Genomic DNA, 13,203 nt, shown 5'->3' on the forward strand with positions numbered 1-13,203 from the left:
CTTTCAGCACTTTTCTTTTTAAGACTGATTTACTAATATATATGCGAAAGGGAGAGGGGGAGGGAGAGGGAAAACCAGGACATACCTCTGGCATATGCAATGCCAGAAACAGAACTTGGGACCTCATACTTCAGAGTGCAACATTCAAGTCACTGTACCACCTCACAGGGCCACTGCTTTCAGCATTTTCTACTGGCAATTTACGTTTACAGAAATAAATATACCTGAGGCCTTCCAAATCCAAAGCCATTTATTAATGCCTCTGAAATAGTTTCAAGTACTATAGTTCTAATAACACAACTTGTTTTTTGGTGAAGAGTCAACAGATACAGAAGAGATAATTTCCCCATGTATTTAACAGCAGCTTGATTCTGAAATACTTCTTCAGCCTAAGAATAAGCCACAAGTTAATAACTGCTAATGGAAACTTAAGGACTTTAAGCAGATGCCCAGGTTCCATGTGAGCATTTGATTTTTAATTAAGGCAGATTTACAGAGCAAAAATCAGTCTCTCGGTAAGTACATCAAGTAATCAAATGAGAGATACATGAAATATTCTACATGTAATACCTAAGTAAAAGTAATATGTAACTACTAGGCCCTACAAAAAACAAACAGGTGTTGTCACAGTTTTGTTTTGTTTTTTTATCACATGAATTATCTACTTTTCTGAGCCTAAGCAATTGCTATCTTGGTAGAGTAAGAGTACAGCTTATTAAGTGGGATTTTCCTAATATTTGCTGCTAAATCAAGAATGTCCTGGCTACCTACAATACCACTTGAATGTACTAAGTTATCAGATTTAGTTTTCTAGATTCAGTCCACTATCATTACAAATATTTGCTTTTCCTTTAAAAATAGACTTTACAAGCTCACTTGGATAGAGTGTTGTTTTGCCATGTACATGTCCTGGGTTCAAGCCCAGCCCCAATGAACTGAGATTCTTACTCTCTCCTTCTGCTTCTCTGCCTCTCTACCTCTAAATAAATAAATAAAATTTTATTTAAAAAAATACATTTCGTGTAATTGGCATATCGCACCAAAGTAAAAGACTCTGGGGTGGGTGGTTGGGGAAAATTAAGGTCCATGAAGGATGATAAATGACATAGTGGGGGTTGTATTGTTAAATGGGAAACTGGGGAATGTTATGCCTGAACAAACTCTTGTATTTACTGTTGAATGTAAAACATTAATTCCCCAATAAAGAAATAAATTTAAAAAAAAATACATTTCGGGAGTCAGGCGGTAGCGCAGCGGATTAAGTGCACATGGTACAAAGCCCAAGGACCGGCGTAGGGATCCCAGTTCGAGGCCCCGGCTCTCCACCTGTAGGGGAGTCGCTTCACAAGTGGTGAAGCAGGTCTCCAGGTGTCTGTCTTTCTCTCCCCCTCTCTGTCTTCCCCTCCTCTCTCCATTTCTCTCTGTCCTATCTAACAACGTTGACATCAATAACAACAATAATAACTATGATAATAAAAAAAAAAACAAGGGAAAATAAATATAAAAATTTTTTTAAAAAAAATACATTTCAGCATTGGGGAAATTGCATACTGGTTATGCAGAAATTTTCATGCCTGAGGCTCTGAGGTCCCAGGTTGAATACCTTGTACCACCATCAACCAGAGTTAAACAGTGCTCTGGTCTTGGTCTTTCTCTGTCTCTCTCTCTTTCCCTCTCTCTCTGTATCTAAATAAATAAATAAATTTAAAGATTTATTCTAAAAAATTCGATTTTTTAAAATTATTTTTCAACCTTAATTTGATAGAACAGAGAGACTGAGAGGGAAGGGCAATAAAGAGGGAGAAAGAGACAGAAACACTTGTAGCACTATTTGGTAAAGTAGTAAAAAAAAGACTTCACTTGTGAAGTTTTCCCTCTGGAGATGGGAAGCAGGGGCTTGAACCTGAGTCCCTGAGCATGGTAATATGTGTATCTGACCAGATACGCCACCACCAAGCCTCTAGATTTCAATTTTATATAATGATATATGATCATACATAATACTAATCTATAAAACAGTGAGAGTAAAGTTCAAAAATAACCTTGTCATAGAAAATTGCTACAATGTTTATACTTACAGCCTCTTTAATTTCACATGAAAAAACATGTATCTGAAATTCTTCTGAACCATGGGAACTTTCTGTAAATGCAAAGCAATTGCTCTCTGTTGTCCCATCATGTCCACGTGCACAAAATAACACTTTGTAGATTGGAAAAGATGCTATCTCCTTATTTCTGGATTGGTCTATGATTCTGTAAAAGAGTGATGAAAAATGAGATAAAATATTAACTCATCAAAAAGGGCAGTTTAACTATGCCAATATATGACAAGCATAGTTATCTTTCAATTTACAAAAATAAGCCACTACCAATAATATAAGGAGGAAAAAAATAAGAAACAGGAAAGGAGTCAACAATTTATTTGGCTTTATATGTTAACTCTTTTTTAGCCACCAGGTTCATGATGCCAAAAAGACTTCCCTGAGCAGATGACCCCACCAATGTGTCTTGAAGCCCTGCTTCCCCAAAGCTCTGCCCACTAGAGAAAGAGAGAGACAGGCTGGGAGTATGAATCGACCTGCCAACGCCCATGTTCAGCAAAGAAGCAATTACAGAAGCCAGACGTTCCACCTTCTGCACCCCATAATGACCCTGGGTCCATACTCCCAGAGGGATAAAGAATAGGAAAGTTATCAGAGGAAGGGATGGGATATGGAGTTCTGGTGGTGGGAATTGTGTGGAACTGTAACCCTCTTATCCTATGGTCTTATCAGTGTTTCCATTTTATAAATAAAAATAAGAAAGAAAGAAAGAGAGAGAGAAAGAGAGAGAGAAAGGAAGGAAGGAAGGAAGGAAGGAAGGAAGGAAGGAAGGAAGGAAGGAAGGAAGGAAGGGAGAAAGAAAGAAAGAAGAAAGGAAGGACTAGGGGATCAGGTTCAAGCAATAAGTTATCAGTGGTCAGACATGGTTAGGATTTCAAATGCAATCACAAGTATGACCAGAGAGCTGAGTATAGGAGAATATTTCTTTTAGATTTTAAGAAATTCAAGTTTCAGATAGTATTAGATATTATTCCTAGTTAAGTGCAAGAAAGAAAGTTTTCCCAGTGTGACATAAATTGTTTAATAAGTCTGGGGCTCATTCCAGTTTTTTGAACCAGCATTAAATGGCAAAATAAAGGCAGGATTTTATACACTTTCAAATTACATAAAAGTTACTAACACGTTTAGCTACGTTTCCATTTATAATATTCTAAGCATAAATTTGCAAATAAGGAACATAGTCTAAGCCTAAAATTCTACTTTGCATGTGCCCATCTCTGCCAAAAAAAAATAATAATAACACTTTATCTAAAAAGAAATGAATTAGAGATTACCTTACTGAACCTTCTGGAACATTTGGCACATACAGAGTAACAGGAAGGGGATACTGACTGGAATATTTCATAGTTGCCATTGCCCGTAATGCCTCTACTTCATTACGTGGGGAAGAAACTTTCATACATCCCAAGTAGGTCAGTTTATTAAATAAAACACTATCTTCTTCAGGTAATGGAGTTGGAGAAGAGGGTCGAGGTGTAGAAATTTCTGAGAAGATAAACACACACACTCTTTTTAGTCTAAAAGTGTACTGTATTATCTTGCCTTGTACCCAAAAAAAGGTAAAAAAATAAAATAAAATAAAATAAAATTTAGGTTTCTGTTTATTTTCATATATACATATATATCTTACTTTTTACTTATTGAATAGAGACATAGAGAAATCAAGAGGGAGTGGGGGGACAGAGATAGCACTGCTTTACCATTTGCAGAGCTTCCCTCCCAAAGGTGGGGCCTAGGGGCTTGAACCCTGGTCTTTGTGCATTATAACATGCACGAAGATTTGTAAACATGTTCTGAAATTGGACAATCTGTACTTTTGGATCTCTTAAAGTATTATCTTACTGCAAGACATAATCTCTAAGCTTTAATATTTAAAAGAACCAAGAAATGTAGTCCAAACAATATAGAGCAATAAGGGGGGGGGGGGATTTATACTAAAGACAGTGTGAATCAGCCTAAAATATAAATACTAAATAAACTAAAATCAATTAAGTTTCTCTTGGCTGTAAAGATGCTATCTATGTAGCATTAAATGCATTAATCAGCCTACCTTACTATGCATAAGCCAGCAATGTAGTAAAGATGTTACATCTCTCACCAACAGTAGCCAGGTTTGTTATTTCTTTCCTGTCTAGATGGCTTATCTATTTGTATCAGGCAGCATAACACTCTTCTCTTGCTACTCTCCCCATTCCAATCTAAACCACACAATCAGTTGGTCTCCAACTCTTCTCCTGCTACCCATATTCACACCATATCTGTCTCACCAAAACCCAATCCCTGCAACATGCTCAAATTACTACCAGAATCTCATTTACAAGACACTAGTAATCCACAAATATCATTCCTAACCTTTTCATTTCAGTTCCAAAATATATGCTAAAAACATGAAACATGACTTTATTAAAAGGTAATAAATTCAAAATGAATTGTTTCATCTACTTTTTCCAGTTACTACAGTGTGTTTTCCTCTTGAATCTGTTCTATACAACAATTATTTGTTGGGTTCAGTGGCAAGGCCTTGCTTCTGTGATAGAAGCACATGGTAAACTAAGTGTAAGTGGTTAACTTAATGTGTGACTGTAGTCCCACAAAAGAGCAGTAGTAATAGTCAAATTTCAGAAAGAAATCAACCTGAAGAACTTCCAGCAAAACTCATTGAAAAAAAAAAAGATCTGAACTAAAGATCTTGTAAGCCTGATCTTAGAAAATTAAGCTAAGAGAATTTTCTAAAATTTCTCTTTAAGAATGTATCTCGGGAGTCAGGCTGTAGCGTAGTGGGTTAAGCGCAGGTGGCGCCACGCAAAGCACAAGGACCAGCGAAAGGATCCCGGTTCGAGCCCGGCTCCCCACCGGCAGGGGAGTCACTTCACAGGCGGTGAAGCAGGTCTGCAGGTGTCTTTTCTCTCCTCCTCTCTGTCTTCCCCCTCCTCTCTCCATTTCTCTCTGTTCTATCCAACAACAACGACAACAATAATAACTACAACAGTAAAACAACAAGGGTAACGAAAGGGAATAAATAAATAAAATAAATATTAAAAAAAAAAAGAATGTATCTCATTTCTCTTAGGATTTCTAAGAATTCAATATAGTACCTGTATTTGATGGATCCAAAATTAACTGGAGAGATGGCTTATTTGCTTGGTTGGCTGAAATATCTTCAAAGTAACAGTCTGAAACATCACTGGAGCTTGGACAATCAGCAAGAACGCAGGTTTGCTCTTTCTCGGAATCTCTCAAAATCTCCTCCATGGCTTTTTCCAATTGTTCACCACCATTAGAAACTATCTATAGACAAAGCAAGACAATTCTGTTTCAGAGTTTAGTTCTACAGCCTAATCTAAAAATATTAAAATATTTCACAGTTAGAAGGTATTATTTCATAAGGTAGACGACTGAGTTTCATGTGTGAAAGAGAGGGCACTATTCTGGTACAAGTAATAATGGATATCAAGCTGATAACCTCAGGCATGCAAGTTCTGTGCCATATAGCTGAGCTACTTCCTTGGTCACATGGAAGAAATTTAAACAATCTAAACATTTAAATTTAAATATAAGTACTGGAAGAACTAAAGAGATAATTCACAAGATAGAGCACAGACGTTACCATGCATGTGGTCCAGTGTCAAACTCTAATACCACATAGTAAGTGCTATTGGCAACAAGGAGACCCCGATGCTGTCTCTCCCTATCTATTATTATTATTATTATTATTATTATTATTATTATGAGAAATGGAGAGAGATGGGGAAGACAGAGAAGGGGAGAGAAAGACACCTGCAGACCTGCTTCACTGCCTGTGAAGCGACTCCCCTGTGGGTGGGAAGCTGGCCTGGAGCTGGGATCCTTACGCAGGACTTTGTGCTTTGCGCCACATGCACTTAACCCGCTGTGCTACCGCCCGACTTCTTTTATTATTTTATTTTAATCTTTATCTATTGGAATACAGACAGACAGAAATAAAGAGGCATGGAGATGACAGAGAAGGTGACAGGTGCAGAAAACAGCATAATGGTTAAGCAAACAGACTCTCATACCTAAGCCTCCAAAGCCCTAGGTTCAATCCCCCACACACCAAAAGCCAGAGCTGAGCAGTGCTCTATTGTTCCTGTCTCTTTCTCTCTCTGCATTTCTCTCAAAAATAAAATAAATAAAATATTTTTTAAAAGAGAGAGAGAAGGAAAGAGACTGAGAGACACCTGCAGCCCTGCTTTACCACTCACAAAGCTTTCCCCCTGCAGATGGGGGCTCAAACGCTGGTCCTTGCACATTGTAACATGTACACTCAACCAGGTGAGCCACCACCTGGCCCTTCTATCTCTATCTATCTAATGGGATATTGGAAAAGCCATGATGCATTTTTGCATAGAAAGACATAGAACAAATATGTCATGAAATGTTGACAACCCAATAAATTAGAGATGGGGAATGTCCAGCCCGAGAAATCGTTTGGTCTGACCCTGCCAAAGCAACCACAAGAGGGACTCAAAATTCACTAAATTGGGGTCGGGCAGTGGCGCAGCAGGTTAAGTGCACATGTCACAAAGGACTGGCTCAAGGATCCAGGCTCAAGCCCCTGGCTCTCCACCTGCAGGGAGGAGGGGGTGGGTCACTTCATGGGCTGTGAAACAGGTCTACAGGTGTCTTTCTCTCCCCCTTTCTGTCTTCCCCTCCTCTCTGGATTTCTCTCTGTCCTATCCAACAACAGTAGCAATAACAACAAGGGCAACAAAATGGGGAGAAAAATGGCCTCCAGGAGTAGACTCATTGTACGGGCACTGAGCCCCTGCGATAACCCTGGAGGCAAAAAATAAAATAAAATAAAATAAAATAAAATAATAAAAGTAATCAATAAATCTAGCTTTTTCCATATCAACATTAAGTGCTAATTTTTAAGTTAATAGTTTTTCAAAGCTTGTGAAAGATTTATAATTGACCTTTAGCAGAATAAAAATGTGTAAAACTGGTTTTAGAACTGCTTATTTCTGATTCATTCACTCAAGAAAAGGTAATATAAAAATGAAAGTGAAAAAAGAATTATACGGGGAGTCAGGCGGGTTAAGCGCACATGGTGCAAAGTGCAAGGGTGGCATATGGATCCCAGTTAGAACCCCCGGCTCCCCACCTGCAGGGGAATCGCTTTACAGGCAGTGAAGCAGGTCTGCAGGTGTCTATCTTTCTCTCCCCCTTTGTCTCCCCTCCTCTCTCCATTTCTCTCTGTCCTATCCAACAACGACGACATCAATAACAACTACAATAATAACTACAACAATAAAAACCAAGGGCAACAAAAAAGAAAATAAATATTAAAAAATATAAAAAAAGAATCATACTCAAACAAAACTAAGTGCTAAAAATACAAAACATATACTTAAAAGTATTCACACAAACCAATTATTAAATCATATACTAGACTGCTACTAGCTAATTCAAAGAAAAGTATGACAGAAAAGTAAAACATAACTATTTACAAAAGTAATTTTAAAATCCAGCAGTAGTAGTCTAGGAAGTGATATAGTAGATACTGTTCAACCCTAACATGAGGTCCTGAGTTTAACCCCTGATATCACATGTGCCAAAATAATGTTCTGCTGCTCTTTTCTCCTCCCTCCTCCTCCTCCTTCTCCTCCTCTCACTTCTTCCCTTCCTCTTTCCTTCTCTTCCTTCCTCTCTCCCATTAAGAAATGAAGCAGTCTTGGATCAGAAAGTTAGAATAATGAATATGCAAAATGTTTCTGTGCCGGAGGATCCAAGGTCCCAAGTTCAATTTGTAGCACCACCATAAGCAAGAGCTAAGCAATGCTCTGATTTTAAAAGAAGGAGAAAGGGAATGGGAAGGGGAAGAAGAAGAAGAAATGAAAAGGGGAAAAATTAATTTAAAAAAACAAAATGTGACAAAATATCAGATATAGTAAACATGTATAATATTAAAACATTTAGCTTAATTCACCAATTATTCCTTCTTCCTCCCCCCCCCCATTCCTTACTTCTATATATTTTTTTAATTCCTAAGGAAAAGATAAATAACTAAAAGCACTGTTCAACTCCAGCTTATGGTGGTGGCAGGAATCAAACCGAGGACTCTAGAGTCTAAGCCAATAGGGTTTGCATAATCATTATGCTAAAGTTTGCATAACTATTATATCTACACAGCCCTCCCACCCAAAAAAAAAAAAAAAAAACTAACTTTAAAAATATACAAACCAGGGAGTCAGGCGGTAGCACAGTGGGTTAAGCGCACGTGGCGCAAAGCGCAAGGACCGGTGTCAGGATCCCGGTTCGAGCCCCAGGCTCCCCACCTGCAGAGGAGTCCCTTCACAGGTGGTGAAGCAGGTCTGCAGGTGTCTGTCTTTCTCTCCCCCTCTGTCTTCCCCTCCTCTCTCCATTTCTCTCTGTCCTATCCAACAACAACGACATCAACAACAACAGTAATAACTACGACAATAAAACAACAAGGGCAACAAAAGAGAATAAATTACATTTAAAAAATATAAATATATATATATACAAACCAAATCAAATAATTAGTCTATGGATGAATTGTATTTTCAAAGTCAACACATAAGAAAAAACTATTCAAAATGCATCATTTGTGAGAAACAATACCTTCAGTTGAGGTTTTTCATCCTCTTTTGTGGATGTGTCTTCTGCATGCTGAGGAACCAAGACAAAGTCTTCACTGTTCAGTGCAGCCACAGAATCCAGTGACCCACTAACCTTCGGCAATGAAGTTCTGACCTCCATTTCAGTTCCACTAACTTATCTTCCCACATCCACCTGATCAAGACCACTAAGATTTAAAAAAAAAGGAAAAAAAAGTAATGAATAAAATATAAGTAAGTACCTGGTCAATTCTCCACCCTTAAAAGTGGTTCATGTAAAGAATTCTGCTGGTCAGAATTCTGGGGTAGTTACCTACTTGGACAGGTCCACATAATGGAAATGTACTACTCTCTTCACCTGAGTTTCTAGACTAAAAAAAGCCTATTGTTCCCTGCAGAACACCACAAACCCACCTATTTCTCAAGTAAACATTTTACAACTGTTAGGCTCTGTATTACTTAAATAAATACTGGTGTTTTTTTTTAAGAGAGAAATGGAGAGAGGAGGGGAAGACAAAGAGGGGGAGAGAAAGACACCTGCAGACCTGCTTCACCGCCAGTAAAGCGACCCCGCCCCCCCCCGCCGCCGGTGGGGAGCCGGGGGCTCGAACCGGATCCTTATGCCTGTCCTTGCGCTTTGCGCCACGTGCGCTTAACCCACTGCGCTACCGCCCAACTCTCCTGGGTTTGTTTTTTTTATAAATAGGAAATAATTAAACATAGTATGAGAAATCTCTATAAATTCACAAACATATTCAATAAAATTACTTTCCAGTTAACTCTCAAATATTTCCAGAATTTACTTATTCAAACCCAGGTATTTCACCTTGAAATATTTTATCTGTGTCACAAGCTGACCGACCATATACAATTCAACCCCCTAAACCAGGATTCTTGCAGGCTACAGTCTCATAATAAATAATGTTTCAAAAATCAGATACAAAGTAAAGCCAGAGACATAGACCAGAGGACCTCCATCTAAATGGTCTCTGCCCCATCAACAGACAGAGCTGAACAGTGTTCTGGTAGGTAAGTAGGCAGGTGAGAGAGAGAGAGAGAGAGAAAGAGAGAGAAAGCGAGCCACAGAGAGAAAGGAAAATAAAAGTGTAATATGATTTTATGATACATATCTACATCACAGAAACTCAACATTCTCTGTCCTTCCAAATGGTCAAATAGTCCCACGATTAATTTTTTTTAATTTTTATATTCATTCATTTATTCATTCATTTTTCCCTTTTGTTGCCCTTGTTGTTTTATTGTTGATGTTGTTGTTGTTGGGTAGGACAGAGAGAAATGGAGAGAGGAGGGGAAGACAGAGAGGGGGAAAGAGACACCTGCAGACCTGCTTCACCGCCTGTGAAGCGACTCCCCTGCAGATAGGGTGCCGGCGGCTCAAACCGGGATTCTTACGCCGCACTTTGCGCCAGCTGCGCTTAACCTGCCGCGCTACCGCCTGACTACCCCACGATTAATTTTAACTATGTACCATACATAACAGATTCTGCATACAGGGGCAGTAGATAGCATGAAGATTACGCAAAAGATATTTACATCTGAGGCTCTGAGGTCCCAGTTTCAATCCCCACGAAACCATAAGCCTTAGCTGAGCAGTGCTGTAGTTTAAAAAAAAAAAATTGGGAGTCCGGCGGTAGCGCAGCAGATTAAGCGCATGTGGCGCAAAGTGCAAGGACCGGCATAGTTATAAGGATCCCTGTTCAAGCCCCCAGCTCCCCACCTACAGGGGAGGCATTTCACAGGTGGTAAAGCAGGTCTGCAGGTGTCTATCTCTCCCTCTATCTTCCCTTCCTCTCTCCATTTCTCTCTGTCCTATCCAACAACGACAACGACATCAATAACAATAATAACTACAACAATTTAAAAAATTACTAAATAACTGGTAAAAGAAAATTAGACACTCAACACACACACACACACACACACACCAGGTCTGCATGGGCACTAGGGTCTGTGAGTTAACAGGTGCCTGCTCTCTTGGGATGAACATCCATAAATCACTGTAAAGGTTATGAAGAAAATAAAATAGACTGCTGTCACAAGTAGCTGAAGAGTTTAGGTACAGGTTAAATTAAGGTACAGGTTAAATTAAGTTGGTAGGGAAAGAAAATAACTGAGCTAAAACCTAAATGGCAATCAAGAACTACATAGTAATCTGCAAAGACAACAAAGAGTTTGTAGTGGTAGTATAAGCAGACCTGGGCTAAAGAACACATGACACTGGAAACTTCTGGTTGGCGTCTAGATCCCAATCTCCCATGTTCTTCTCCTCCCCTCCCCCATATTGTGTTGGCTGCTTCCTATAAACATGGTTGCAACATCCCATTTTACCACTAGATGTCACTAACACCATACTCTTGGCATAATATGAATTCTAATTTCAAAATTTTTTAATTCTCAACTTTATTTTTTTAATCAAAATTTACAACAATGCCCAAATAAAGAACACCTAGACTAGTGTGATTAGCTTCCTATCACTGATTTACTAGTATGTTAATACTCTCACCCTTTACAACCCTTCAAGCACTGACTGCCATGTGTTCACTAAGGTTTTTCTCATTTTATGTATTATATGCTTCTGAAAATGCACCAGTGTGTGTTAAAAGCAACATCTTTACCTTTCTAGGTAAACACTTGATTATGAAGACACCATAAACTTCAGGTTTCTTTCTGTGACCTTGCATTAAGTCCTTTTAAGATGTCACTCCTCTACTTGCCATCTAAAATGCTGAAAAGTCCTCAAATGAGTCTTAATGATTCCTTGCCATACATCTCTGCAAGTAACATCTCTTAACATCATAAATGTAAATACTATCTATATCTTGACAGTATATGCTGAAATGTGTACATCCCAATGTTTACTCTAATTCCCGATCTGAGCTCCAACCCCTCTTGATGTTTCCATGTGGAGTTCTATTCAGTATTTAAAATGAAATTCCTCGTGTGTGTGTGTGTGTGTGTGTGTGTGTGTGTGTGTGTGTGTGTGTGTGTGTGTGTTTCGCTTATCAGAGCACTATGCAGCTTTAGCTTCTGGTAGTGCAGGGGATTGAACCTGGGACTTTGGAGCCTCAGGCATGACAGTCTTTGTATAACCATAATGCTATCTACCCTTGCCCTTAAAATCAAATTTCTAATGTCCCCTCCTAACTTGTTTCTCATTCAGATTCCTTGTTTCCATAAATAACACCACCTTCTACCAATTTGCTTTAAAAAAAGAAAAGAAACCTAGATGGATGTCATCCTTGATTCACCTCTACACTTAACATCTCATACAGTAGTCACAACAGCCCCAACTCCAAAATAAGCTTACCAACTACCCCCATCTTTCCCCTTATCCATTTTTTTTACTAACCTAGTCCAAGCAATGCTTATCTGTTACAGAAAACTCCAAACCAACTTTGTACCTCTGATCTTTTCCTCCTTAATCTAAACTTTTCAGAGTTTCAAAGAAATGTTGTGGGAAATATACTGGGTGACATTAAAACCTGATTAAGTACACATATTACCATGCACAAGGACCCAGGTTCAAGTCCCTGCTCCCCACCTGCAGAATGAATGTTTCACAAGCAGTGAAGCAGGTCTGCAAGTGTTTGTCTTTCTCCTTCACCTCTCAATTTCTCTGTCCTATCCAATAAAATAGAAAGGAACAAAGAAGGGGGGGGGGCACCAGGAGCAGTGGATTCACAGTGCTGGTACCAAGCACCAGTGATAACCCTGGTAGCAATAAAAGAAAATAATACACAGCTATATGCAAATAATGTCAAAGGACATATATTATGGTGATGTTGTGTATAATACAGAAAATCCTAACAAAGGCATATTTCAAAGTTAACCCAATTGCCAAATAATGTGATTATAATTATAACTATCTATTATCTTCTTAAACCCTAAGACAGCAGGATCTACCCGCTTCATCTTTAGAACCTATATTTCCCCCATTCCTGGAACCTCTAGGGTGGGGCACACTTTCTTCATGCTTCTCTCAATTCATACCAAATGATAATCCATCCACCAATCCCAACCTAATCAACACAAGGAATACCACCTCAGCATGCTTCACTTCAGACTGTGTCCAGAGACATCAGGCATGGAATGTCAACTCTTCACCCTCATTACTCGGGTGAGACCTTTCCTTTCATAGTATTCTCTAATTCTATTCCAGGAGGTTCACTTCCTAACAAAATCCCAAAACCTAGATACAGAACAGGTCCTGTAAGATAGAACATATGTTCACATGTATCCATAAATTAGGGCAAAATATATACCTGAAAGCAAAAATACACAATAGTCTGTAGTGAGTCAGTATAAAGTTCATAATGAAATAGTGTCTACTTAGACTTAGATACCCTCCTCACCTACTTCCTATTACAGTTCTCTCACTCACTCCAAAGCTAACCTTAGCAAAGCAAGGGCTGCAAAAGCTGAATAAGGGCAAGAGACTTGCATACTTTAACGATGACTCTTTAGTCACTATCAGGCCA

General features: G+C 38.8%; 1 protein-coding gene across 3 annotated transcripts in view; it reads right to left on the bottom strand.

Annotated features, from left to right (window-relative positions):
• Positions 1 to 13,203, bottom strand: part of RABGAP1L (RAB GTPase activating protein 1 like) — a 527,154-nt gene that overhangs the window by 444,744 nt on the left and 69,207 nt on the right. For all 3 annotated transcript variants that reach the window (XM_060197904.1, XM_060197905.1, XM_060197906.1), the window contains exons 2-5: positions 8,709 to 8,879; positions 5,198 to 5,390; positions 3,377 to 3,587; positions 2,079 to 2,253 (exon numbers count right to left, since the gene is read on the bottom strand). In XM_060197904.1, coding sequence (XP_060053887.1) covers positions 2,079 to 2,253; positions 3,377 to 3,587; positions 5,198 to 5,390; positions 8,709 to 8,846 — 717 coding nt within the window. In that variant the 5' untranslated portion in view covers positions 8,847 to 8,879. The remainder of the gene's footprint in view (positions 1 to 2,078; positions 2,254 to 3,376; positions 3,588 to 5,197; positions 5,391 to 8,708; positions 8,880 to 13,203) is intronic.

This window comes from Erinaceus europaeus, chromosome 9 (assembly GCF_950295315.1).
Source record: "Erinaceus europaeus chromosome 9, mEriEur2.1, whole genome shotgun sequence".
NCBI classification, from domain to species: domain Eukaryota; kingdom Metazoa; phylum Chordata; class Mammalia; order Eulipotyphla; family Erinaceidae; genus Erinaceus; species Erinaceus europaeus.